This window comes from Mauremys mutica, chromosome 10 (genome assembly GCF_020497125.1).
Source record: "Mauremys mutica isolate MM-2020 ecotype Southern chromosome 10, ASM2049712v1, whole genome shotgun sequence".
Classification (NCBI taxonomy): domain Eukaryota; kingdom Metazoa; phylum Chordata; order Testudines; family Geoemydidae; genus Mauremys; species Mauremys mutica.
Genome location: NC_059081.1, coordinates 11447068 through 11474819, shown reverse-complemented (window position 1 = coordinate 11474819; position 27752 = coordinate 11447068). Strand labels below are relative to the sequence as shown.

Genomic DNA, 27752 nt, shown 5'->3' with positions numbered 1-27752 from the left:
CCTGGTCAGGGCTGTGAGAAGAAGATCCCAGCTGCAGGGAAGGCCTCCCTGCTGCTAAATGGCTCCTGGCTGGGAACAGAGCCATTCAGCAGCATTGTGACCTCCTGTCATGACCACGGCTTGTCCTACTTCTGGTAGTCTTGGCCAAGGGTCTCTGCTCTGCTGGACCAGGAGTGCAGTCTCCCACGCACCTTGCACCCAGTTGTCTTGGACTGCTCAGCTGTGCAGGGAGCCCTCTGCAGCCCTACTGTCAGTGCTACCCCAACCCCACCCTTAATCCTCCTTAATTTCCAGTAAAAATAATTTTTTTAAATAAAAATTGATATTAACTATCAAAATTAGAAAAAAATAAACTGAGTTTTGCCAAGTCTAACTATAAAAGTTCTGCTACATATTTTTGTCTATGTGAAAGCACAGTGACTGTAATTTAGTCTCTCTCTGGAGAATCCAGGAGGGATATAACTTTTAAATATCATGTTTGTTGAACAATTGTTTGTTCCTTGACATTAGTGTATGACTTGCCTTATAAAGTAGTTTATCCTATTAAGTGATCTCTAACCTTAACAGCATAACAAGGGTGTAGATAATACTTTCTCAAAGTATGCAGAAAAGCATGTTGAGAACTAGGAAGGAGTATTATTTTCGGTGTGTATTTTTCCATTTGAAACATATTGCCATCTTTTCCCAAGACTGGGCTTTTTTCCAGAAGTACCAGTGGGTACTCCTAACTTTTAAACTTCAGCTCCCAAGTAGTTACCATGCATGTCTCTAGACAGCCTGTTATCAAATGCAGAAATAATCTCTTTTCCGGATACATGCTTAATGTAAAAGTAGACACCCCTTTCCTCTGAGCTAAAATGGAGTGAAGTTACCATGATTTTTGAAAAGAGCTCATTCAGCTAAAGAAAGGTGGAAATGCAGTCTTTGACAAAATAGAAAATCCAGCAATATTGCCAAATATTTCATCACCTTTAAAAAACTGTGCACCCTCCATGCCATCCCTAAAAATCAAAAGATAACCACATTGATAGCAAAATTGACTGGCAGAGTTCTGGACATATTCAATAAGATGCCTATTGATAATGCTTAGTAGTCTTGGCACATCAGGTGGTAGCTCCCAAGGGGGTTTCTATAATCTAACCCATCACAAGATGATTAAAACTTTTTTTTAACTTCCAAAACTAAAAACATTTTTGTGGGGATTCTGTTCTAATTAAATTAGTAAACTTTCATAAACAAACCAGTTTTGATATTCAGCCTTTTGAATTTACTCTGTATTTGGACTTTCTCCATTTATGCTTTATCATTTGCATTTAGGAGATTAAGAATATTGAACCAGCAACTCCGGGAGCGAGAGAGAGCTGAAAAGGAATCCAGCCTGGATTGCAACTTTGAATGCAAGTACTGGTATATTGCAAGAGAGTGTGGGAAATGGGGATGAAGATTTTTAGCTCCATTGAAGTCAGTATAGCACCATGCAGACAGTGGGATCCTCCTGTGCAACTCCAGTGTAGGATTTGGGACTGTAGCCTTCATATAGTAAGGATGAGATGGGTATAAAGGAAACTTCCTTGAGTCTTGCAAAGGTTCCTACTTTTATCTGCAAACAAAGGTCACATTATAATAGAGTTATATAGTTCAAAAACTCCATGCATAAGGCATCTGATATTAATCTGACCTTAGAGGAAAACAGCCTTTTTACTTTATCTTCCTTTGGGAGAACTGGGCAAAAAACCCACAGCACATCATTACATGACAATTACAGCTTATCTGCTGTGAATTAATGTGACAGTGGGTAACATTACCATGATACCCATCTAAAAATATTTTACTAAGCTGGGGGGAAGAAAGGAGGGCAATACCACTTTGCAAAATTTTATATGTGCAAGTTCAGTACTGTACTCAAAGTACAAGTACAGAATTAAATAACTAATTTAATTGCATGTTTTAAATATATAAAATGGCACTCCACATTCTGTCACTGTGATAGTGGGGACTATTATCCCCACAGGCTTGAAGTTTTAGGCCCTCGTCTTGTAGTGAGCTGTGTGCAAATGTATTGAAGTCTCTCAGGCTCTGTATGGATGTACTCATGCTTATGTCACTGCAGGATCAGGGCCTTAGATATCACTGTGAGCAATACCAAGTCTTGTGGTCACTTCTTTTTAAAGAGAAAATTAATCCTTAAATATTTTATTGTAGGTAGCTGCTCATAGGATATGAGACAACATTTTTCATTTTAATGAAAATAGGGTTGTGTTATCTTGGTGGCAGGTGCCAAATACATCAGTTACAATGTTCTTATATCTTGTCATTCCAGTACAAGATAATAGGACTTAAAGATTTAGCGCTAATAGAAATCTTTCCAAATACACCACTTAAAAACATGTAAAATATCTACTGGTAGTGGAAGAGAATTCTTTCTCTATAGTTTTGATTTATGCTTATATTCACACAGGACTTCTGACTTTAACTTAATAATTATTGTAATCTGTTACTCTTCATTTCTAAGAATTTGAATGATGACTTAGGCTTTAATAGTTGCAAATTATATTTCTTTTGGGCATAGAAATGAAACATTTAAAAAACTTGCTATGTTTCTCTTCCTATAGTAGTTTCTCTACAGTCCCTGAATATGACACTCCAGAGTCAACTCAAGGAATCTTCAAAGGGCCTTGAATCACTGCACAATAAAAATGAAGAACTCCTTAAAATAACAGAAAACCAGAAAGAAGAAAATAAACAGTTTGCAAAAGTTATCCAGGAGAAAGATAAAGAACTGTTTGAAAACAAACAGCAGTATGACATTGAAGCTACAAAGCTAAAAATCGGTGCGTGTTTTGAACTGACTTGATTTTTTCAGTTGGTGCTTTTCCATTTAAAAAAAGACTAAATAAAATTGTACTTGGCATTTTAGAAGTGGATGAGGCACTGGCAAATGTGAAGAGCTTCCAGTTTAAGTTGGAAGCCTCGGAAAAAGAAAATCAGATCTTGGGCATAACATTACGTCAACGTGATGCAGAAGTGAACAGACTGCGTGAATTGACTCGGTAATATTGGCCACACAGTTTTTCTTCTTGACATTTCTTCCTTATTTTAAATTATTGAAACAACCTCTCCCTACATTGTCTTTGTGTTAGGGTCTAGACTTAAAGATCTTATAACCTATCTGTGAGTCTTACAATTTATTTACTCTTTCTAGAGCCTAAAAACCCCAATCAGGGAGCAGAGCTATACAGTTAGATAACAGAGACAGTCTCTCCTCCAGACAGCTTACACTATGGGGGTCAGAAAGTAAACAGGTAGACTAGATAAACATGTGGGATGGGTTGTGTCAGGATGATGGAACAATAAAACTAATAATTTAGCATAAAAGCAGAAGTTTTGGCTTCCCCTTTTTTAACTTACGCAATAGTTAGAAATAACTATCATGTCAGGTAGGTCAAATGCCACAGGCTATATGCATGGCTGCTTGCTGGGAGAAGGCAATGACCTTGTTTGTGTCTGTAGTCCTGGCTACCTAGGTGATCCTTCCCTAGGACCTGCAGTTTGGTAACTGGTTCTGCAGCCTGCTTGAAGGGGAGGCAGTCTCCCTTTTCTTTGTGAAAAGACCAAGAATAAATCATCCTGAAAAGAACCTTGCAGAGACTCTCCCTTTTGGGCCCACAGTTGGTTTTCCTGTGGGAAGAAGCAATCTCTCTATCAGTTAAGGACACACTCAAAATGAAATTTATGACTAGATTTCCTTCATTCCTGAGTGAAGCTGCCTTAATCACATATATTTGTGAAGTTATTCTATGGGTTTTTTTTATGAATTCATGATGGCAAGGTTTGAGGCTTTACAATCGTTTGTACACCTGGACTGTGTGATTCTGATAATAGAGCTCTCTAGTTACATGACTTGTTTGGATTATTAATATTTTACTTATGTGCACTAGAAGTTTTACTATTCAGTTATCCAAAATTCAGAATTTACCAGCCCCCATAATAGTGTACAGTATTTTCCTTACAGTGTATATACACCTTACATATTTTCCTGTAACTATATTACCTGCTGACCACCAGATGGTGATAGCCATATGTACATGTAATGAGCTGAGTCTTCATTTGTCTTGGCATAGAGAGCCGAAAATGAGTAACTGTCTATTTCTGTATTTAAATATTTCCTTTTAAATTGTATACAATTTAAAAGGAAGCAATTTTTCCAAATTGCTTTCAAAAGCAAACCTCCATATCTTAACACAGACTTTGAAAATCGTAGGACTGGAAGGGACCTCAAGAGGTCATTTAGTTCAATTCCCTGCACTTATGGCAGGACTAAGTATTATCTAGCCCAAAATCAATTATACTATATCTTCTAGTTATTTTATAAATGTTAAAGTTCTCTTGTCTTAAAGTCATTTAATCTTCTCTTCATAAGGACACATAGGTGAGAGAACCTCATTGCTTGCTGTTCTTTTCATTAATTTCAGAGGTACATTTCATTGAATTGAAGAATGACACTCAGTAGAGCTTCAGAGTAGCAGCCGTGTTAGTCTGTATTCGCAAAAAGAACAGGAGTACTCGTGGCACCTTAAAGACTAACAAATTTATTTTAGCATGAGCTTTCGTGAGCTGCAGCTCACTTCTTCGGATGCATAGAATGGAACACACAGACGGGATATTTATACATACAGAGAACATGAAAAGGTGGAAGTATGCATACCAACAGGCAGAGTCTAATCAATTGAGATGAGCTATCGTCAGCAGGAGGAAAAAAAACTTTTTGAAGTGATAATTAAGATGGCCCATAGAAGGTGTGAGGAGAACTTAACATAGGGAAATAGATTCAGTTGGTGTAATGACCCAACCATTCCCAGTCTTTGTTTAGGCCACAGTTAATAGTATCTAGTTTGCATATTAATTCAAGTTCAGCAGTTTCTCTTTGGAGTCTGTTTTTGAAGTTTTTTTGTTGCAAAATTGCCACCTTCAAGTCTGTCACTGAGTGGTTAGAGAGGTTGAAGTATTCTCCCACTGGTTTTTGAATGTTATGATTCCTGATGTCAGATTTGTGTCCATTTATTCTTTTGCGTAGAGACTGTCCGGTTTGGCCAATGTACATGGCAGAGGGGCATTGCTGGCACATGATGGCATATATCACGTTGGTAGATGTGCAGGTGTACGAGCCCCTGATGGCGTGTCTGATGTGATTAGGTCCTATGATGGTGTCACTTGAATGGATATGTGGACAGAGCTGGCATCGGGCTTTGTTGCAAGGATAGGTTCCTGGGTTAGTGTTTATGTTGTATGGTGTAACCCAGGAACCTATCCTTGCAACAAAGCCCGATGCCAGCTCTGTCCACACTTCAACCTCTCTAACCACTCAGTGACAGACTTGAAGGTGGCAATTTTGCAACAAAAAAACAGACTCCAAAGAGAAACTGCTGAACTTGAATTAATATTAATGTTAAGTTCTTCTCACACCTTCTATGGGCCATCTTAATTATCACTTCAAAAAGTTTGTTTTCCTCCTGCTGACGATAGCTCATCTCAATTGATTAGACTCTGCCTGTTGGTATGCATACTTCCACCTTTTCATGTTCTCTGTATGTATAAATATCCCCTGTCTGTGTGTTCCATTCTATGCATCCGAAGAAGTGAGCTGCAGCTCACGAAAGCTCATGCTAAAATAAATTTGTTAGTCTAATAGAGCTTCAGTAGTTTAAAATTTGTATTGATTTTTTGTGCTGTCTTGTGGAATATGAATTAAGTTTTTAAAATGATCATTGCAATCTTAAATTGATAAACCTTATCATTTAATATTTAGATATACTCATGAAAAGTCATTATACATAATGGATGACCTAATGAATTGCTCTTAACAGAACCTTGCAGAGCAGCATGGCCAAGCTTCTCTCTGACCTCTCTGTAGACCATGTTAGACGTAGACCTGAAAAAGGTCTTACAAAATCTCTTCTGGAAGACTATGAGAAACAGCTGAAACCCAACCCATTCCCTGTGAGTACTTCCATAATGAGTTACCTCAAAAAATTAGATAGTGATCATATTTTGACAAATACAGAACTTCAGTTTTCAAATAAAACTGGAGAATTGGAAATGCCAGTTCTAGACCATGAAAATTTTGTTGCTGAAGGATCTCATAAAAAAAGTACACTGTTAGCAGAGGAAATAACAGATCAAAGAATTCTTCCTCCCCTGTCAAAGCAAGATACAGAAACAATTAGTGATTCTGGGACTTTAATAGAGGAAGAACACAAACTGGATGAGACCATTTATATTCCATTGACTAGCAGCACCTCTAAAAAACAGCTATCAATATGTGAAAGAAAAATGTGTGCACAACACCGGGTCAGTGTGGCTTCCAAGAAGTTGGACTATAACTGTGGGCTCTCTGACTCTCAGAAGCAGAATGGATTTGGGATATTGGATGATAAAAAGATTTTTGATAAACTCAGTGGTGGTTACGACTTGAGAGAGACCATAGAAAATACATCTGAAACCACAGGGAAGACAACTGAGCTGGAAGGAGACAGGCTCCTAGTGAGGCCAAAAGAAATAATTGGAACTGCTAAAGATTTCAGAGACAAATCAGATAGACCTCAGTCTGATAAATACCTTTACACTTGCATGCCACATCAGAAGGAGAACTTTCCGAAAAAAGGCACTGAAATGTCTGACTCTAGTTTCTCTACTTTTGACTGCATGTCAGGAAAATCTGAATGGAGCATGTCTTCCTTCTCAACATTTACTTCACGCGATGAAGAAGACTTTAAAAATGGGCTAGCAGCCTTGGATGCCAACATAGCTAGATTACAAAGGACTTTGCAGACTGGCATTATGAAACAGTGAATGAGGAAACTAAAGACTGTATTTTGTTCAGATAATTGTTAGGGTTTTTTTAGTAATTTAATATGATGTATAGTTTTTGGAATGTCAGTTATTTGTGTTGTGTTTTTGTATAAAATGGCTGGTTCCTAATAGTTAAATTATGATGATTTTATTTTCTTGGTTAGTGAATGAAGGTGCTATTTCTCTTGTGAAAACTATCATAATTAGTGCAAGGGAAGAGTTATTTAAAATTCTTAAATGCAGAGATTAAAATTAAGTTTTATACTGTAAGCAATAAAATCTTTTTTATTAAATGGTGGATGAAACATTTGTTGTGTTTCAATATACACTTCAAAGTAGTCACATTTTATCTGAATATAAACTAATATCTCAAGATGACATGAGTCAGAAAAAAGCAACAAAAAGAGTCCTGTGGCACCTTGAAGACAAACAGATGTATTGGAGCATAAGCTTTCATGGGTGAATACCCACTTCATCAGCGTCTGATGAAGTGGGTATTCACCCACAAAAGCTCATGCTCCAATACATCTGTTTGTCTTTAAGGTGCCACAGGACTCTGTTGCTTTTTACAGATCCAGACTAACATAGCTACCCCTCTGATACATGAGTCAGAAAGTGACCTCCCTGGCTTCTGTGGGAAATAGTCACAACTTGAACTTCATTTTAAAAAATGAATAGTATATTCAATGTTACATGCTAGTGACCAAATCCAGTCAAGTGGAAAATTAGTAGGAAGAACATCCCATCTCAGTATAAAGCATAACTTGGATCAGCACAGAATGTACTTTATGCCATTCTCTTCATACAGTAGATTTTTGTGGTCAAACATAGACCAAATTCTGCTCTGTTGTAGTAGCATAAATGCTAGAGTAACTCAGAGCAGAACTTGCTCCAGAATCTTCATTAGATAACTGCAGATGTTTGCTGAATACCTACCTGTTTGTTTTTCAGAAATCATCATATTTTTACAATGAGCATTGTAAAAGTAATCCATGTCACTTAAAACGAGTTTTTTGGACTAGCAGTAAACTTTCAGTCTTCATGGTGTCTGGAACACATTGTTCCCGTACTACTTAGTTTGCTTGGTCACAGTTGTGGTTTACAGAAGTACAAGACATGTTTTGGGTATGTATGGAAACAAATGAGTTAATAAAAGGGTTTCTTTAAAAAAACACATGTTTTATATTAGTATAAACCAAGTTATCCCTTGACTATTGATATGATAAATTGCAACTAAATTATTGTTGCTGACAAGCATGAAATTGCTCATTGACTGTTGAAGATATTCTCTGATGTGGAATATTGGCTGATCAATAATACTGTAATAGGCAAAACCTACCACAGAGAGGCTGGGGTATTCTTTGATTGGATAATAGTATCCAGTTTCACCAGCAATTAACATCAACACTAACATAGCAAAGGAAAAACAATAACTTCAAGCTATGTGGGCAGTTCAGATGAGGGGACAGGCAGTTCCTCACTTAAGATAAAGTGATCAAGCATTGAAATTTACAGCAGGATGGTCAAAGTTTGTAAGTAGTAATTGTGACTCATTCATTGCAACTTCTTGGATTCTTCTAAACTCTATGTCCCTGCTTTTAGCAAGGAACTACTGTAGAGGTGGGGTGGGAGAAAGTTGAGCTGAAAATTGATGTGCTCTTGGCATCAAACAACAATGCCTCAATCTACAGTTAGTGCAAATAGCCTACCCCAGAACGGTCTTAAAAAGGAGTACTAAAACAATATCCTTGTTCAATAATAAGCTACAATGGTGCAAATACTACCTCCCTCCTTTTCCTTACTCATTAAGAAATGGACTCATCCATATCACAACCTGCTGAAAGTTGCAAATGGTGCAGCTGTATATTTTGCTGAAAGAATATTTTCCACCAGAAATCAAATGCAGATATGACTTGGTTAGTTCCACAAATTAATGCAGTGACTTAATCAGCATGTTTATTACTTTTTATATTATAGTAACAGTATCACTGGTTAATGTATAGTAGGGCTGTGATGAATGGCCAGGATCACTTTCTTTTTTGAGGACTGGAGAAAACCAAATTCAATAACTATCTTCCTACTACCTCCCTAGAGCACTGACTTCTCAAAAATAAATCAGTGGTGCAGTAAGTTTGTTGGCTAAAAGCCTCTTCATAGGCTATATCAAACACCATTGTTTGGTTGTATCAGTCTGAGTTTTCCAAGGGTCTCCTTAACTATTTTTAGTAGGACTTTCTGAAGACACTTATCTCCTGCAAATGTAAATAAACTTTTTTGTCTGAGTGACTGGCTGAACAAGAAGTAGGACTGAGTGGACTTTTAGGCTCTGAAGCTTTACAGTGTTATTTCTGAGGTTTTTTTGTACATTCTACCTTTGTAAGTTCAACTTTCATGATAAAGAGATTGCATTACAGTACTTTTATGATGTGAACTGAAAAACTTTTTACAGCATAAATATTTATTTTTATGACAGTGTACAGTACTCACTTTGTTTTAATTGAGGTCTATATTCTAAAATGTAGAAATCAAAACATTTAAATAAATCATATCCTGTTATTTTACAGTGCAATTAATCACTTGTCAGCTCTAATGAAAATTTACATAAACTTTAAGGATGAGCACAGAATTGATCAGTTTGGTACTTGTACTCAAAGACACTGCACTGTGGTGCATTAAAAATTCATTAAAAAGTTCCATTGCAAACAGATGGACCATGTAAGTACACTGGGCTGCTGCAGAGACTGCAGGGAAAAGTCCTCAGTACAGGTTAGCTGCCTGCATAGGTAATGGAATAATGTTCTGGGGCTTTCTAATCATGATTGCAGAAGGTTGTGTCCCTTTTCAATAAGCTTACACAGCCTCTTGATTTCCATGCAGAAGTGATATACACAAAGTTTATTTATAGGTATTTTGCTTTCTTCCCTCAGGAGCATGAAATAATGGGTGAAGCACTGGAGGGCCTCCTGCAAGGCAGATTAAGATCTTTTTAAGGAATAGTTCATAGCTTCCTACCACCTGCATTCCACATTGCACAATGAGGCGATGCTCAATTCCTTACCACTATCTATTGCTTATGTTAAATAAATCCTATGACATTTCTTATTTGAGCTCCTTGCTTCAAGAAGTCTTTTATTCTACATTTGGTCTACAGAATGCAGCCATATTAGAATGTCTGCAAATGTTGCATCAGTGCCACAATTAAAAACATCACTCTTCTTGTGTTCTCTCTTCCCCAGCTTGACTACTTAAGTAAGCTCTTCACAACACAAAGTGTCAGTATGATTAGGTCCTGATCTCTAGTAGGGATTCAAGGCATTACTCTGTCTTTTCAAAGGTGTGTCTAGTTTTCTAGGAGCTGGTATGGGTGCTGTCTGTTGCTATTCTCACCTGACTTCAGATAAGTAGTTCTGAAAGGCATTCTTTTCTAGGTATGATTTAGACAAGGGAGTGATAGTTTGACATAGTCCCTACATTGGGGGAAAAAATAAATAGTCAAAAGTGAGATTAACAGTCAAAATTCACACCAGTTTTAAACTTAAGAGTTATTCCATAAGATTATGAAAAGGCACATTCCACAATTGAGACATTTGCTAGGTTATGCTACATAGCAGTTTTATAGAGATTTGATTATTTAAGTTAATCAGGTCTATATTCTAAAATGTAGAAATGTCAGAAAGTGACTAGGGAATGCCAATTGGCATTCCCACTTAAGAAAAATGAAGTTAGACTAAATAGTGACTTCAGTGAATCAGAATGCTTTTAAGACTTGGCCTGGCCTTATTCCTCCAAGGCATTGTTCATGCTCAGATTTCAAAGTAAGGCTGATGGCAGAAGAGCAAGCACAAGAAATTCTATTTACAAGCAATTTAACTGTGCACTTCATAAGCAAAGTGGTATTGGAAGTTTGGGAACTGTTGAGGATATAAAACAAAATTTAGCATTTTCCTCCTACTGACTTACTATAATGCTCATACCAGAAGTCAGGAACCTCCAATATGCCAGGTTTTATAAAGGTTGAATGGGTCAATAAGTTTTTGCAAAAATGTGTGGTTGGAAAGTTAATTTCCCCAAAAAATGTCTTGTTAACACTTTGCAAACAGGTGATAAGACATGCTGCAATTCACTGGCTGGGGGTTTCTAGACTGTTGTTAACAGTTTTAGATTATTTACTTACAGTATCCTCTTATTTTGTCCAATAGAAGGCAGACTAATCAATTTGATATCCTAAGTCAAGAGATTTTTCCCCAAGGTAGATGTAGCATTTTTGAAGGGAGACAATGGTATCTGTGGATTGCAGCGAGAAGCAATGACAGCTGAGCTGTCAAAGTGTCTCCCCTTCACTTTGAGGGCATCACTGTTCATTGTTATATACAGAGGAGAAGAGCTGACTATGTGATGTAGTAGTATTAGACAAATCACATGCAGTTAAATTTAATCCCCTCCTTCACATGCATTAGTACATGGCAAGACTGTCACTGCAGCAATCTTCAGGGAAAGGGTTTGGTTTGTGTGTGCACGCACACAGGCCTACAACCCAGTCAACACCACAAAAATTCTTTCCTCACAGTCTGTTTTGGTCTTCTACTTTGTTTTATAAGACTTGTGAACAGCTAGTATAACTTGAGTAACAGAAATTGAAATAGCCCTCAGTTAGGCATGTCTTTTCATGAACAAGACAGTTAGTTTTCCACCCTTTCATTCTAATTTTGTAAAGGCAATTGAACCTTGAGCTTCTACAGTTGATACCTACCACTTCCTACCATGAAAGCTAGCACTAATAGATATCCATGGCATCTCATGAGACAGGTAATTCTTTTAATTGTTCAATTTTAATTTATGCAGCATAGCTTTAAGCATAGTAGGATCAAAAGCCACAAGAAAGAAAGCACAAAATTCATATATTAAGTTGCAAAATCATTCTGAAGACTCACAAGTTCACATAATCTTCATTAAGTAGTCTCAGTAGCATGTAGCTAAATAAGATCCCAAGTAACTGAGGGGGAGAAAAAAAATAATAAATTAAGCTTAATCTTGCTAGTGTTTAAAAGTCATTTTTGAACAGTTTACCCATACATTTTAATGGATCCATTGTTAGGAAAATACCATCTTACTACAGACAGGATCCACTAATACTACTTGAGCTAAAAATCCTATTTTGCCACAGCACTGATGCTTAGAATGTTTATGCAGATTTAACAGAATCATAGAAGATTAGGATTGGAAAAGACCTCAGGAGGTCATCTAGTCCACCCCCCTGCTCAAAACAGAGCCAATACGAACTAAATCAAAGTTGTCTAGTGCATGCTGTCTAGTGCACTGCTGCCCTTCACACGTTAGTCAAAATATGACCAGTGCTTTCTCAGTCCATAGCTCAGTCAGTCATCACAAAGCAAAGGTGTAGTGGACCAAGTTTAAAGATAGTTGCTTTTTACACAGGGTTAAATCATTTACTATCCAGTAGTTTACATGCTAATTTAAATCTGTTTAGTTTATTCCACCTCAGTATTTCAGATATTGAGCCTTGTACTTCTTCCCATGTTTCGTTTGCATGGAGACCACCACATGCAGTTTGAACACAAGACAGGCACTACACAATGTTTACCTGTGCAAATCCAACACTTATGCAAACCCCTCCAATAAGAGCAATATGTTCTTCAGCCCACTTCTTCAGCTTTTGAATGCATCCCTAGTGGGGGGGAAAATATGTTTGCTAATTACTGCAGCTGGCATGTACATTGGAATACAGTACCTATTACAATGAGTACAGCAGCCAAATTGTACCATCCACAAGAGATAATCCAAACTTTGTTGCAATTGTAGCTGATCAAAGATATTTATCAAAGAAAAGCTGGCTTGCAAGAGACAAAAATTAACACTAATTAATAAGGCTGCAATTTCAAATATACAAGTTCTTATGACTGAGAATTTACTACTGTTCAAGGAACAACATAATGGTTAAAGTGAGAATTATTGTATAGTTAGAAAGTTCAGGGGTAAAGTGGGGAAGAAAAGAAGTCAGAGGGTGATCTCTGGGGTGCTTAAGGTCCTACAGCCAAAAGCCCATGTTTGGATTAGCAAAACAGAAACAGTAGCATGAACAGACATGCTAGATGTGTGGACTCTAAGCACAGGGCAAAATTCCAAAGTACAAACAATGGGGTAACAAAAGAACTTCAGGCATAGGAGGGGGAATAGGGATTTTGAGAGACTGGTTCCCCTTATTGAAAATAGTTTTTCCATAACTATGCGTTTCCTTCCACCATGCAGTTTTTATAGCAACCTAGTCAAGAGATAGTGGAGAAGACAAGGTGATGCCAAATTAGTAAAGGTCCAACGGACTCAGTTAAGGGTAGCTTTAATTATAGGTAGTTCACCAGTATGTTCAAGCATTACAGTAGGCAGAACTAAATGCCATTGCAATCCAGCAAAGCTTTCCATGCCCACTCAGCACACAAGTGATTTTGTTGATTGTTCTCTGTTAGCTGCTTCAAAATTGCATCATGCTGGCGTCCTCCATGCATATTTAAGCCTTCTAATATAGGCTAGTGCTGAAAAGTGAAGGATATATTTGGAGGGAAGAATTTCTTTGGTATTCTTTGGCTAGATTTAGAAATCCTGATGGTCAGTTTAGTTGTGAAGCAAGATACTATACTTATAGAAGTCTGGATGAGGAGGGCAAATGAGCATCAGTCATTTCACTGATAACATGGATCCCACAACCTCTAATAAGGCTACTTGAGCAATTCTGTCTGAACTTAACAGGGACAGAAAACCTAAATGTTATTTTTATTCTACTTTTATCATTATATTGGTACTATGAGAACAAGCGTTACCTGGTTGCCTTTTTAGACAATTTCACATCCTGCACCTTCAGCCATGGATATATGCTTCTGGACCTTTCTCTTTAAAGAAGGGGGAAGACTGTTCCGTGCTTAGGCTGCTAGATTGGGACTTGGGAGGTCTGGGTTCAATTCCCTGGCCCCTGCCACAGCTTTCCTGTGTGGTCTTGAGCTCCGTGGTTTGAGCAATGGCCTGCTAAACCCAGGGTTGTGAATTCAGCACTTGAGGGGGGCCACTTAGGGATCTGGGGCAAAATCAGTACTTGGTCCTGGTAGTGAAGGCTGGACTCAATGACCTTTCAGGGTCCCTTCCAGTTCTATGAGACAGGTATATCTCCATATATTTTAAGTTACTTTCTCTGTGTGCAGTCTCTCCCCCCCCTCCAAATCAGTTAAATGGAGATAGGGGTAATTCCCTACTTCACAGAAGATAACAATATTAAGATTGAGAGGTACTACAGTAATAAGGGTATACAGATGCCTTAGACAGGTTTGTTCTAAAGGAATGCTTACCAGTTCTTCTGAAACAGCCAGCTGCATTATAGACAGAGGTTGAAGGCCACAGTTTTAGTAATTTAAAGTCTCCCCAATGAAGGCTACAGGAGCACTCTGACAGGTTGGCATCACGTGCTACCTAGTAAGAGAATTGGTTGCTAGAGCTTAGGAGTAGTTAAGATACCTGTTGGTTAATGTTAGCAGCATCGTTGCTTAGATTCAGTCCACAACTTTTCGTTATCACCTTGCAGCAGCTATTTGGAACAGCTGAATTGAGAGATCCAAATGTTGTATTGAACCAGTCAGTGTAATTCTGAGCACCACAGCATTGGAACTGAAATGAACAACTGTTTAAATAAGTGAAATAGCGGAATTTTAAGCAAAAATATTTCTTCTACAGGATGCTACAAAAACCACTGAGCCCAAAGCAGAGCTCTCTTAGGAAGAGTCCCAAAGGTGTTCAGATTACTACAATAGCAGCAGACAGTCCTAGGATGCCAAGTTACCTTCCAGCTGATCCATGTAAGTGGCCTACTTCCCAGTTCTAGCACAGATAGACCTGGTCACGCTGTTAAGTGAGACTTATTCAGAGAGTTGGTTAGAAGCCATTACTTGCCTTCCCTTTGAGTTTTTAGCTTTGTGGAATGCCCTTTTTATGCCTGGTTGAATTATTCATTACAAAATAACTTAAATTTTAGCATGTTTCTTTTGACTAGATCTTCATTTAGAGAGCTCTATAGGTTATTGCAGTTATAATTGATCATCATTCATGAGAGAGTTCAGATTCTTGCCAACATGAGGCAAAGATGTTAGATTTCATATGCTATTGGTTTGAACACATTAGTTCAGTTTGTTAAACCTCAAGCCTAGACTTGTTTTCTAACCCTTCTGGAGGAAGCAAGGTTAAGAGTGCCTCTAGCCTGCAAGTCTATTCTTATTTAACCAAAATTAGTCATGTTCTAGATATGAAATGCATTCTTTTTAAATATGATTTCAGTTAGTCAAGTCATTTTGCTTTGTGATCTCCTGTGGGAGAAGAACTCTCCTACCTCATTCTTTTATTACAGCTTGATTACATGTTTCTAATGCAGTTGTACCAGCCCCAAGAAGCTGAACAAAACAAATAGGATCACTTCATAGTAGGGTGACCAGATGAGAAGAAGAAAATATCAGGACAAATTGGGGAGGGGGGTGGGGTGTCCACTGGCAGAGCAAAAAAAAAAAAATCACCAGTGCTGCCGGCGGAGCGAAATATTGGGACAGATTGACCAAAGATCGGTCGGGATGCAGGACAACCACCCAGATATTGGGACAGTCCCAATTTTATCGAGACATCTGGTCACCCTACTTTATAGTTTGAGCAGAAGCAGATTCTGTACTTAAATTTCATTAACAGACTAACCAAAGCAAGATATAGGTCTCTTATGAAGGGGGTAAGCAGAGCAAATTTTTGGAGCTTAGGTTAAGAGAAAGATGGAGACCCCCCAGAAGTGACAGACTCCATTTTTATGTGCCCTCAAAGGAATACAATACAAACAGAGTTATAGTGAATTCCTCTATTCATTGCAGCATAGGAGAGATCACTTACATTCTCCTGTAGGTGGTCTACTCCTTTGGTTACTTGGGATTCTCTGTTATATTTGTCAAGAGTCTTCAGGAAGCTTCTCAACAGGTTGTCATGCAGCTGTAAGTAAAGTAGAATTGGTTATGTATTACACAGGATATGTAATGGTGGACTAGTTCCTGCACACTGCATTCTCCTCCAGAGAATCATGGAAGTACAGGACCCACATAGGGTGCTATTTCAGGCAATGTGTTTTCACCACAAATATGGCAACATTAACTAGAAGGGGTATTAAAGAATACGTGATCTTTGAAAACTCACTAGGAGACCTTGTATCAAACACAATATTTGCATTTGGAACCTTTCACATGCAAATTTCAAGATCAGACATTAAATTGAACTATTAATGCAGAGACAGGGATGTCTGGCTGTTAGCCATATTTAAGTGCAAGTCTCAAGCCAAAAAAGAACTTTTCATAAATTTCTCCATTGTGTGTGTGTGTGCGCACACACACACACACACACCCCTCCCTAAATGCTTGTTATTGCTGTACACAAGACATTAGTTATGGCAGAGACCATTATATGCATTTCGGACCATTATGTAGCATTGATTCAATTTCTGCTGGTAGGGAGGCCTTCTGTGGACTAGTGTCTTTGTACCCCATTCTCAGCAGTTGGTTCATTGAACACCTGCAAGCTCTGGTTCAGAGATGCTATTGAGCATTGTCGTTTCCCTAACTAGGATAATTCTTAAGCTACTGGAAAAATAGTAGCCATCAGTGTTAACAGTTAACATTATGGTGTTTATGCAGTTTGAAAACATTTCCAGACAGATTTAGACATGGGAGCACTGTTCCTTTTAAGGCTTCTGGTTTTGCTCAAGTCCCATAATGAGTTCTGGCAATTTGACTGCTGCACTAATACAGCCAAAATGTATATATTTTCATGCTGCCTCCTCCCAGATTCTATTTTGCATTTAGAAATAGCAGTGGTGATTTTGGACTTACAATTATGATGATAAACTAAGTGTAAAAAATGTTTTGGCAGAAGATGCGATCTAAACATCTTTACCATTAGTTTCAGATTATCCATATAATTCTGGGGAATAACAATTCTAGTTAATACTGGAGATCAGATGTTAAGATCACCCTCGCTTCCACCCAGAAGGAAAACCTAGTTGAGTTTTCAGGGAAGAATTAGAATTCTGCCAGTATGGAAGTATACAAAGCAATAATTCTATTTCTACACCTTTGCATTTGCTCATTTCCCTCCTGCCCTACTGAGTAAAGAGCCAACTGCATGCTATAGTCATAGTGTTTGGTTACCTTGAGTACTAGTGCTCTCTTTGACCTCCGCTTTAGAGAGAGGTTTTTCCTTCACACTGTTTTATAGCTTCCAATGGGCCAAGGCTTGAAATTCTAGGTCTACCCATCTCCACTCTCCCACCTGCAACCTATGTGAACACCAATTACTGGCAGTCTAGCATGCTGCCACCCAACCCAGCTAGGTTTTCAGACCAATTTTAACTATGAAGCTTTGTCGGAGAAATCTGTGGAGCTGTCCTGCAAGTTATTATGCTAATACTTTGAGTCCCTACTTCCCTAGTAGCAATGGTGGCTTCTGGTTCAGAAGCATCAACCTCATATGCAGAGCTTTCAGGTAGATACTTCAGCATGTGGTTATGGAACCACAAGTCTCTCTTAAAATATAAGTTGCTGCTCCATCACCAACTGAGCAAATCTGCTCAGTTGACAGTCCATCTGCCCCAATAAAATTCAACCTGGATTCCAGAAGTATAGCTGTGATTTCATGGATCTCTAGTAATGGATATTCTACATTTGGAATTAAACTATAGTAATGTTGCTGTATGGAGTAGAATTCAGTGCTTAACAGGTAGAGTCACTCAACTCAGCAAGTTACTTAGAGTTTTGTTGAGCAATTAGTGGGGCTTTTTATAGAGGAACTTCTTAACCATAAATACACTTTAAGCAAAGAAATCTGTGATGCCAGCTACGGTTCCTGGAAAGGACCCTGTACTTGAAACCTCTCACATTAAGAAAGCATGGCATTTATTAGCACTACACATACTTTAAAGTTTCCACACACCTACCTTCCCTCTGTAAGCATAGGCAGAGATGCCAACTATGATTTCAATCAAGAAGATAATCAGCAGCATGCCTGTGAACTAACAACAGTAATTTCAGGTAACATTCATCTTCCCACAATGCACAGTGCACTCTAGTTTTAGATTAATCCAACCAAACATCTCACTAGTCAGTGTTACATATACTATATCAAGAGGCACTGGCATCTTTACTTTGGTTTTATTTTTCCTCACATTGTCCCATAGTTCAGTTTTAAAACTGATATAAAATTGGAAGATCTGCCATGAGAAATGTAAGCCTAAGGGGCCAGCACACTGTGCATTCATTATGGTCAAGTCACTTCTGGCAGTAATAGATTATGACAAAAAATAAGACGCAAGTCAGTCACAGTCACGAGTAGCCAGGTTGAGGGTGCTTGAACACATCCAGAAAGATTGGGTCAGCCCATAATTGTTAAGAGCTGCTATAGTTAGTGCAACTCAGCAAATATTCTGGGGAGTGTGTAATTGTCTACAGTCAGATTTCTGTCTCAACTGCAATTAAGTTTTCTGGCATATGACAGGCAATATTTTAAGTTACAGTGCAGTCCTCTAAGGCCATCTAGTATGTGTTCAGTCTTCACTAAAAAGGAGAAGGACCAAGCCCAGTTTGAAAAAAAAAATAGGTTAAAGAAAATTTAGGTAGGATAGATGTATTCAACTTGGCAGGGCTTGATGATATTCACCCAAGAATACTTAAGGAACCAGCTAAAGCAATCTCAGAACCATTAGCGATCATCTTTGACAGTGTATGGAGGATGGGTGAGGTCTCAGAGGACTGGAGAAGGGGAAACATAGTACCTATCTTTAAAAAGGGAAACAGAGAGGACTTGGGGAATTATAGACTAGTCAGCCTAACGTTCCAGTATCTTTCCAGGTATGGAAAGATACTGGAACAAGTTATTAAACATAAAAATTTGTTAGCACCTAGAGGATAGTAGAATTGTAGAGGAAAAGCCAACAGAGATTTTTCAAGAACAAATCATGCCAAACTGGCCTAATTTTCTCCTTTGACAGGGTTATTGGCCTAATGGATAGGTGATAGCTGTAGGTCGGATTTATCTGGATTTTAATAAAGCTTTATGGTCCAAATGAAACAACTATAAGGTGAGTGAACAACTAGTTGAAAAGCCTCAGAGTAGTTATCAATGGTTGTCTGTCAGACTAGAAGGACAGATCAAGTGGAGTCCCATCCTGGGTCCAGTACTGTTTAATATTTTCATTAATGACTGATAATGGAGTGGAGAGTATGCTGAAGATTTGCAGATGACACCAAGCTTGAAGAGGCAGGGGTAAGCACGTTGAAAGACCGGATTAGAATTCAAAGTGACCTTGACAATTTGGAGAATCAATATATAGTCAAGTGCAAAGTACACCACTTAGGAAGGAGAAAAACAGCACAACCACAAAATGGGGAGTAATTAGCTAGGCAAGAGTACTGCAGAAAAGGATCTGGGAGTTATAGTGGATCACATACTGAATACAAGTGAACAAGTGATACACAATTGCCAAAAAGGCTAATATTCTGGGCTGTATTAACTGGAGACATTGTAGGTTATTCTGCTGTACTCGGCACCAGTAATGCCTCAACTGGAGTACTGTGTCCAGTTTTGGGCACCATGCTTTAAGATAGATGTGAACAAATTGGAGAGTCCAGAGGAGAGCAACAAAAATGATAAAAAGTTTTGAAAACCTGACCTATGAGGAAAGGTTAAATAAAACTGGGCATGTTGTCTTGAGAAAAGGAGACTGAGCGTGGACCTTATAACAGCTCTTAACATATCTGAAGACTTATCCAAAAGGACTGTGTTCAGTTGTTCTCCATGTCCACTGAAGAAGTAGCAATGGGCATAATCTGTGGCAAGAGAGATTTACCTTAGATATTAGGGAAAACCTTTCTAACTGTACAGGTAGTTAAGTTCTGGAACAGGCTGCCAAGGGAGGTTGTGGAGTCCCCATCATAGGAGGTTTTTCAAAACAGGTTAGGCAAACATCTGTCAGGGATGGTCTAAGTATGCTTGGTCCTACCTGGGGGAGGAGGAGGAAGAGCACAGGGGAGGGGAAGGTAGGTGGACCTCAAAGGATCCTAAACTCATCAGAAGTTGAGCTATTCTGAAGGTGATGGGAGTTTGCTTGAATCAAGGCCTCAAGATTTGGCCCTATATCACTTAATCTACTGTACTGACACGCAGCCATCCCTAAGACAAGGACAGCTGTGTGCTGTTAAAACACTAGAGATGACATTTTCAGCAACTGTCAGTGCTGTCCTAATTCTGCTCCCATTGAAGTTAATTCTGGGCACTTTTGAAAGTGCTATTTTACACGCTTCTTTGTGAAGGCTGTTGCATCCAAATGCAAGTGTAGTGGAAATTTAAACAGAATACAGTTGCTGTTGGGATTTGGCCATATCTTCCAAGAAACATGAATAGTGTTCACTTAAATGCAGATACACAAGACAGTAGAAGAAGCCACATTAAGCTAACTAGGAAAGACATTTTGTCATCAGGCATGTCTCCTGGGCTGCTTCATGAATCCAATTAGTCTCACTTAACTCTCTCTCATACTTAGGTTCCTACTGTGGCACTGAGACAGAAAAGCAACAAGTTTACCCATCTGTGAAGTGGGGACCAAACTAGATCCAATTCAGAGAGGTGCTGGAAGACTCAAGCTTTTGCAGAAACTAGGAGATGGTCTGGTCAAATCAGTCACTGCTCTAGAGATTGGCAGAGGAAGCCTATCTTTGGAAGTAGTTGCATTAATAAAGTGTAAGGAGGTAAGTTACTTGGGTCAGGAGGATTAAGGTTGATCACATTCAGGTTAAGACATACTAGCATGAACAGTTAATTTTTAGTTACAGATTTTGATGGTTATAGTTTTGCAGATTTTTAGTTTTTAGAATAGTTACTCTAACAGGTCACTGAAGATTTTGGTTGTTCCCACTCACTTCTGTCAGAGACTAGTAATTAAATGAAATAATTAATGCATTCCTATACTCTCTCATGGCTGATCAAATGTGGTGATGCTTGCACTACAGTATAGTCTGCCAAAATAGCAGATAACATCTAAAATACTAGGTATTTTTTGGAGGAATTATATGAGTCTAGGTTTGATTCTTGTGGCTTTATGCATGTGAATGTTACAACCTCTCCCTTTCCTTCCTGCCTTACAAATATCCCCAGTAGGAGAGGTTCTGTTTCCTCCTTAATTCCAAAGTCTCCTTTGCAGTCAGCCAATTCATAAATCTTATTGGAGTAAGATGCTACTTTGGTTACCCATTGGAGTGGTCAGATATTTAGAACATAGTAGTTTGCTAACAAACTAGCCACAGGCATCTAAATGTCATTATCTGCTGTAGAGTCCAGAGACCCCTATTTCCAAGCCACATTTCCCACAGAATGCTCATTTAAAATAAAATAAAAAACAAAAAACCCACCACACAAACACTGATTTCCTTCAGATTAAGTGAAATTTGAGTATTTAGGGCCCAAACCCACAAAGACTCTGCATCTCTCCTCCTAGAGTCAGGGTCTATATATGCTGGCTAGGTCATCCAGTGTTTACAGTGCTTGGTACTTAAGACACGCTGTTCAAAGAAAAATTTAAGATACATGTAATACTAGTTACATGTAAACTTTGTAACAGCTATAAGTTACATAGCTGATATTTGGCTTGTTCTTTCCAAAACAAGGTGGTTTATTTCAGAAGGTGATTTGGCTACAGCTATAGGTCTGCTGCTTCTATTGATTTGAGGGACTTAGAAAGTCCTGTCTTCTAAGAAATGTGCTCAACTCCTAGTGGCATTAGTGGGAAGCAAGCCCCTATAACAGGCAGGAAAGGAACTGTAGGATGGTAAACCCCGTATGTGGAGAGTGAGCAAGGAGGGGAAAGAGGTAACCTAGTACTTTTCATATTTGTTATGGACAACAGGATTTTTTTAATTACAAAAATACCCCCTGAAATCAATAGGCAACATCAACATTTGTACAGACCACTGCCTGTGTTCTTCTGTTTGTGAACAGATTGTTCTGCACATTGGTTTCAATGGAAAGTTGTGCTACAAGAACAATGGCAAAAAGAGGTCTGCAGCATCTGAATCACAGTGCATGGAAAAAAAGCTTCCCCACATAAGAGGATTTAACCCAAGTATGCTGAAGCTTTGCCTAAATATGGATTTGAGATTTAAGTGCCTGGTAGACACATATCCCACTGAAGTCAACAGGAGATGCACATGCTCAGCAATTTTGAAAAAATCAAGTTTTTCGTTTAGTGCCAGAAAATAACTTGAGCAGTCTAATTTAAGTGCTCACATTTGAAAGGTTTGGCTACAGCCTTTTAGAAGCTAATTTTGCCATTATCCCATCCCACTAAAGTAACTGCACTCAGCTCAGAGACTGGAGTGTTAGTTTTATATATAAAATTCAGAATCTGGGTAGCCCTGCAATTGCAATGAGGGATATACATGTTTGTTCTCCAATAATTAGCCCTTTCACACTCATAAGCATTAGTAAGTCAGTTCCCAAACATGTTACATTTGAGATTAAAGCTTGTTTCTCTTCACCCCATAGTACCACCTTACTCTATAGAGATTTGTAAACCAATATCAGATGCATCAGTGTTAGAAGGCAGGTGTGGACGGTGCAGAAGTGAGTATGTGGGGTTCAGCAAGGCACCCTCAACATATAGCTACTGCTGCCACCCTATTGCTTATGGAAGATTTCTTTAACCTCTGAAATTTACACTCTAGAGCCCACATAGACAAGACATCAAGCTAGAGATTGTTTACCACTTTGATCATCGTATGATTGGATTTCAGTATGGCAATTGCACCAAAGGCCGAGACGGAGATGATCACACCACCAACAATGGTGATAATCACAGGGACACCAGACGAGGCTTCATTCACCACCATGAAAGTGTCATGGAGTTTCATCTGGACAGAGACTCCTATGCACAGGAGCATAACCCCAGAAACCTGGAAGGGGTAGCAGGAGAGAGCAAATAGCATTAAATCTGTCAGATAGAAACAATCTGAATGATCAAAGATCCTTTATCAAGATGTAGCTCCCAATAGCTATCAGCCCACTGAAGCTCTCTTCAAAGAATCCTCTTTGAAGAGATTTTACTTGTTGGTATCTCATATTTAGCACAATGGAACATCATGCTATTTGTTCAAGGCATTAGTCACAGTAGTTTCCAGCTGTACAATGACACCCATATCCAAGCATACCATAATAGCAAGTTGCATCTTTCATGGACTTTGGAGGGTGGGGGAGGAAAAGACGGGGCATCCAGATCTACTTCTGGCTAGGTCTGTCTACACCTTCAATGTTGAGTCAACTCCTCTTGACTACCCTACCTTGAGTGAGAGCAGCCAAACTGCTAAAACACCTGAGCTGTTCTGTAGTTGTGTTAGCAGCTGATGAGTTGGGTTAACTCCAGCTGTAGCCTGTACTGCTTCTGGGGCCAGCCAATTCAATTTAAGCCACCATCATCACACTCAAGGATTTTTTTTGGGGGGGTGGGAATGGGCTTGTATTGGGGCAACACGCAAGTTAACTCTGCAGTGAAGACAATTCATTGCCTCTCTCAAGCATATTCATAGATTTTAGGACAGGAAGGGACCTCGAGAGGTCATCAAGTCCAGTCCCCTGCCCTCATAGCAGGACCAAATACTGTCTAGACCATCCCTGATAGACACCTATGTCCAGAGATGGAGATTCCACAGCCTTCCTAGGCAATTTATTCCAGTGTTTAACCACCCTGACAGTTAGGAACTTTTTCCTAATGTCCAACCTAAACCTCCCTTGCTGCAGTTTAAGCCCATTGCTTTTTGTTCTATCCTCAGAGGCTAAGGTGAACAAGTTTTCTCCCTCCTCCTTATGACACCCTTTTAGATATCTGAAAACTGCTATCATGTACCCCCTCAGTCTTCTCTTTTCCAAACTAAACAAACCCAATTCTTTCAGCCTTTAATCATTCTTGTTGCTCTTCTCTGGACCCTCTCCAATTTCTCCAGCTGAGGCCTAACCAGTGCAGAGTAGAGTGGAAGAATGACTTCTCGTGTCTTGCTCACAACACACCTGTTAATGCATCCCAGAATCATGTTTGCTTTTTTTGCGATAGCATCACACTGTTGACTCATATTTTGCTTGTGGTCCACTATAACCCCTAGATCCCTTTCTGCTGTACTCCTTCCTAGATAGTCTCTTCCCATTCTGTATATGTGAAACTGATTGTTCCTTCCTAAGTGAAGCACTTTGCATTTGTCTTCATTAAAGTTCATCCTGTTTACCTCAGACCATTGCTCCAATTTGTCCAGATCATTTTGAATTATGACCCTATCCTCCAAAGCAGTTGCAATCCCTCTCAGTTTGGTATCATCTGCAAACTTAATAAGTGTACTTTTTATGCCAATATCTAAGTTGTTGATGAAGATATTGAACAGAGCCAGTCCCAAAACAGACCCCTGCGGAACCCCACTTGTTATACCTTTCCAGCAGGATTGGGAACCATAAATAACTACTCTCCGAGTACAGTTATCCAGCCAGTTATGCACCCATCTTATAGTAGCCCCATCTAAGTTGTATTTGCTTAGTTTATTGATAAAAATATCATGCGAGACCATATCAAATGCCTTACTAAAGTCTAGGCATACCACATCCACCGCTTCTCCCTTATCCACAAGGCTCATTATCCTATCGAAAAAAGCTATCAGATTTGTTTGACATGATTTATTCTTTACAAATCCATGCTGGCTATTCCCTATCACCTTGCCACCTTCCAAGTGTTTGCAGAGGATTTCCTTAATTACTTGCTCCATTATCTTCCCTGGCACAGAAGTTAAACTCACTGGTCTGTAGTTTCCTGGGTTGTTTTTATTTCCCTTTTTATAGATGGGCACTATATTTGCCCTTTTCTAGTCTTCTGGAATCTCTCCTGTCTCCCATGATTTTCCAAAGATAATAGTTAGAGGCTCAGATATCTCCTCTGTTAGCTCCTTGAATATTCTAGGATGCACTTCATCAGGCCCTAGTGACTTACAGGCATCTAACTTTTCTAAGTGATTTTTAACTTGTTTTTTTTTTATTTTATCTTCTAAACCTAACCCCTTCCCATTAGCATTCACTATGTTAGGCATTCCTTCAGACACTTCTCGGTGAAGGCCAAAACAAATAAGTCATTAAGCATCTCTGCCATTTCCAAGTTTACTGTTAAGGAATGGACAGGACAAGACTTGTTGAGAGACTCCTCCAAGTAGGGTGACCAGATAGCAACTGTGAAATAATGGGACAAGGGGGTGAGGGTAATAGGCACCTATATAAGAAAAAGAAAGTCCCATTTTTGGGGACTCTATTTAAAAACAGGACATCTGGTCACCCTATCTCTAAGCAAAATTGGTAGAGTCAGCAGTGGTCACTGACAAAGTGAGCTGCAACAAGAGTTGGACTTTTGACAACAGTTGTTCTAAAATAGTGAGCAACTCCCATCTCCCCCATTTTAGTTAAAGGGGGGAAAAGGAGTGTAGGTTAGGAAAGAGATAGGGAAATGCCTCCTATTATATAACAAGGATCCCTCCAACCAAGAAAGAAACACGGGAACAGATCTGGGAGGGAGTCCCTTACAGTCTAAGAGGGGAAAGAGAGAATAAGACTTAAGAATATCTGCACTTGAGATGCACACAATAGCTGATTAGGTCCTACTTTCTCAGCATGAAACCAGACCTATATCTAACAAAGATTCCTATAAAAAAAAATTAGGTTTATATGTAAGGCTATGGTAACATAGTATCTTTCTTTATACTTGTTGGAAAACCTCCTCCAGAATGTTGCAGTTTAGAGTTTGTGTGATTAACTACTTTCTCTGTAGAGAGATTAGTTTTTCACATTAGTAACTAGTTAGTCACACAAACCAAAACAAGACTTTCAAATACTGTTTGCTAGTCAAACTCAACTCTTGGGAAATAAGCAGGCCAAGCTTTAATATACAGTTTAAAATAGATCAGCTTCCATTTTCCACCAGGCCCCGTAAAGGAAAAGAGTGCCTTCCTAGTAGTCTTGAATCCTCTTTAAATCAGATTAAGGATTGATACAACTTGTGAAAGCCATTCATTTACCAACAAGCTACTGGAGGATAAAAACTAGAAGAATTATCCTAGACAAGCAATTAACTAAAATCTTTAGAAAAAAAACCAAAACCCACAACAGCACATCACCTACAACATATCTTACAACAGACACTAGTTTAAAAAATAATAATATAATAATAAAAAATCCTTGCTACAGTGAATCACCCTCATGCTATAGCATCAGAGGGGTAGCAGTGTTAGTGTGGATCTGTAAAAAGCGACAAAAAGTCCTGTGGTACCTTATAGACTAACAGAAGAATTGGAGCATAAGCTTTCGTGGGTGAATACTCACTTCATCAAATGAAAGCTTATGCTCCAATACTTCTGTTAGTCTATAAGGGGCCACAGGACTTTTTGTCCCTAATGCCATAGCATCACTATTATAAAATATAGTACTTTGTATCATTACTATATATACACACACTAAGAGAAATTGAGACAGACAGACAGACATCTACAAACCCATAGTTACATAGCACTATACTTACCCAATACAATAACAAAAACAACAGGAAAATAAAAAACAAAACCCACACAACAACAAAAACCCAACAAATGACTACATAGGATTAGAAGAGCTATTAAGACTTGATTAGCATTTCCTATTACACATTTCAAAATTAATCTCTAGTCATATGATACATGTTAACATTCATCTAGGAGTTATAGATCATCATCAAACTAAAAGGCATACATAAACAGTTATATTTTTCATTGAATTCATTAGTGTGATAAAAATAACTTTTCAGCTGACAAGAAGTTTTTAAAAAAAAAGTTAATCAAGATCAAAACAGGATTAAACAAAAGATAAGTCAAAAGATAGTAAAAATCTTACCCAATAAAACAAATCAATAAAACATAAGCAAACTTTAATTAATATTAGCTTATTGCTAGAATCTATCTTCCTCATTTTGCCAGGTAACCACTAGACCATTCCTCCTAAAGACAGAAATTATGTTTCTGATATAGATTTGTAATTGCCACCCTTGTCAGCAATTTAAATCTAGTTCTGCTCTTATTGGCAAATTTCAATTAGATTAAAGATCCACAGGTGTAATTGTTAAGGACAACATTCTGATGTGCTTATTCACCTATTAAGTAGTACCTTATTTTGTCAGTACCCCCATTGATTCCAATGGGAATACTCAAGGAATAAGATACTACATATGGAGAGAAAGGGTATCAGAATTTTCCCTTATATACTAGCTACAAACAAAAGGCAAAATGGGTTCCCAGCAATCAGAAGTATTTACATTTGTTTCTGTCTTTCTACAATGTCTGATGCCTTCTAGAAACCTGAAAATAATATGTTTTTAACTAGCCGGTCTATTTCCTTTAGGAAAATATGGATTTGGACCTGCAGTTGTGATAAAGCAGAAGCCAGCAAGTTTCATTTTCATTTCACAGTCTTGCTGGTACAACAGCATCATCAGTGATTCAAGCAGAGTTCTGGGAAGAGTGTGTGATGTGGCAGTTGCTGCAGTATGAGTAAAGGGAGCAAAGAAACATGAAACAGGGTGAGTCTCTAATCTAAATGAAATCCATCAAAGGCTGAAAGAAATTATTTTGCACTTCTACAAATCAAGTCCCAGGATTTCAAGTTCAGCACTCACAAAATGAGGAACACACGGTAGCTATTTTTGAAAACTTTGGTTTATGGATAGGAGCTATGAAGGGACTTGGGCATTGCAATGCTCAGCATCACAGCACCTACCTTTTAGGTGCCTAGAAAAT

At 38.5% G+C, this 27752-nt stretch overlaps 2 protein-coding genes across 6 annotated transcripts in view; one reads left to right on the top strand and one right to left on the bottom strand.

Annotated features, from left to right (window-relative positions):
- The window catches only part of CCDC14 (coiled-coil domain containing 14), a 16658-nt gene extending 9493 nt beyond the window's left edge, over positions 1-7165 (top strand). Inside the window, exons 10-13 of one of the 2 annotated variants that reach the window (XM_045031721.1) lie at positions 1318-1397; positions 2613-2831; positions 2918-3050; positions 5865-7165. In XM_045031721.1, the coding sequence (XP_044887656.1) occupies positions 1318-1397; positions 2613-2831; positions 2918-3050; positions 5865-6849 (1417 nt within the window). In that variant the 3' untranslated portion in view covers positions 6850-7165. Of the gene's footprint in view, positions 1-1317; positions 1398-2612; positions 2832-2917; positions 3051-5806 lie in introns of both variants that reach the window. The other variant, XM_045031722.1, reaches the window with a different exon arrangement.
- Positions 393-27752, bottom strand: LOC123378197 (tetraspanin-7-like). Of its 4 annotated transcripts, none has more exons than XM_045031724.1 (8): positions 26854-26992; positions 22677-22865; positions 17861-17935; positions 15772-15867; positions 14368-14517; positions 12452-12535; positions 11781-11842; positions 393-1600 (listed from the first exon to the last, which is right to left on the bottom strand). In XM_045031724.1, exons 1-8 carry the CDS (start codon positions 26926-26928, stop codon positions 1597-1599), a joined length of 735 nt encoding a protein of 244 aa, XP_044887659.1. In that variant the 5' UTR covers positions 26929-26992; the 3' UTR covers positions 393-1596. The 4 variants fall into 4 exon arrangements, with proteins under 4 accessions (XP_044887659.1, XP_044887660.1, XP_044887661.1 ...); XM_045031725.1 differs by lacking the exons at positions 393-1600; positions 26854-26992 and adding exons at positions 9627-9812; positions 23121-23254; XM_045031726.1 differs by lacking the exons at positions 393-1600; positions 26854-26992 and adding exons at positions 9628-9812; positions 27733-27752.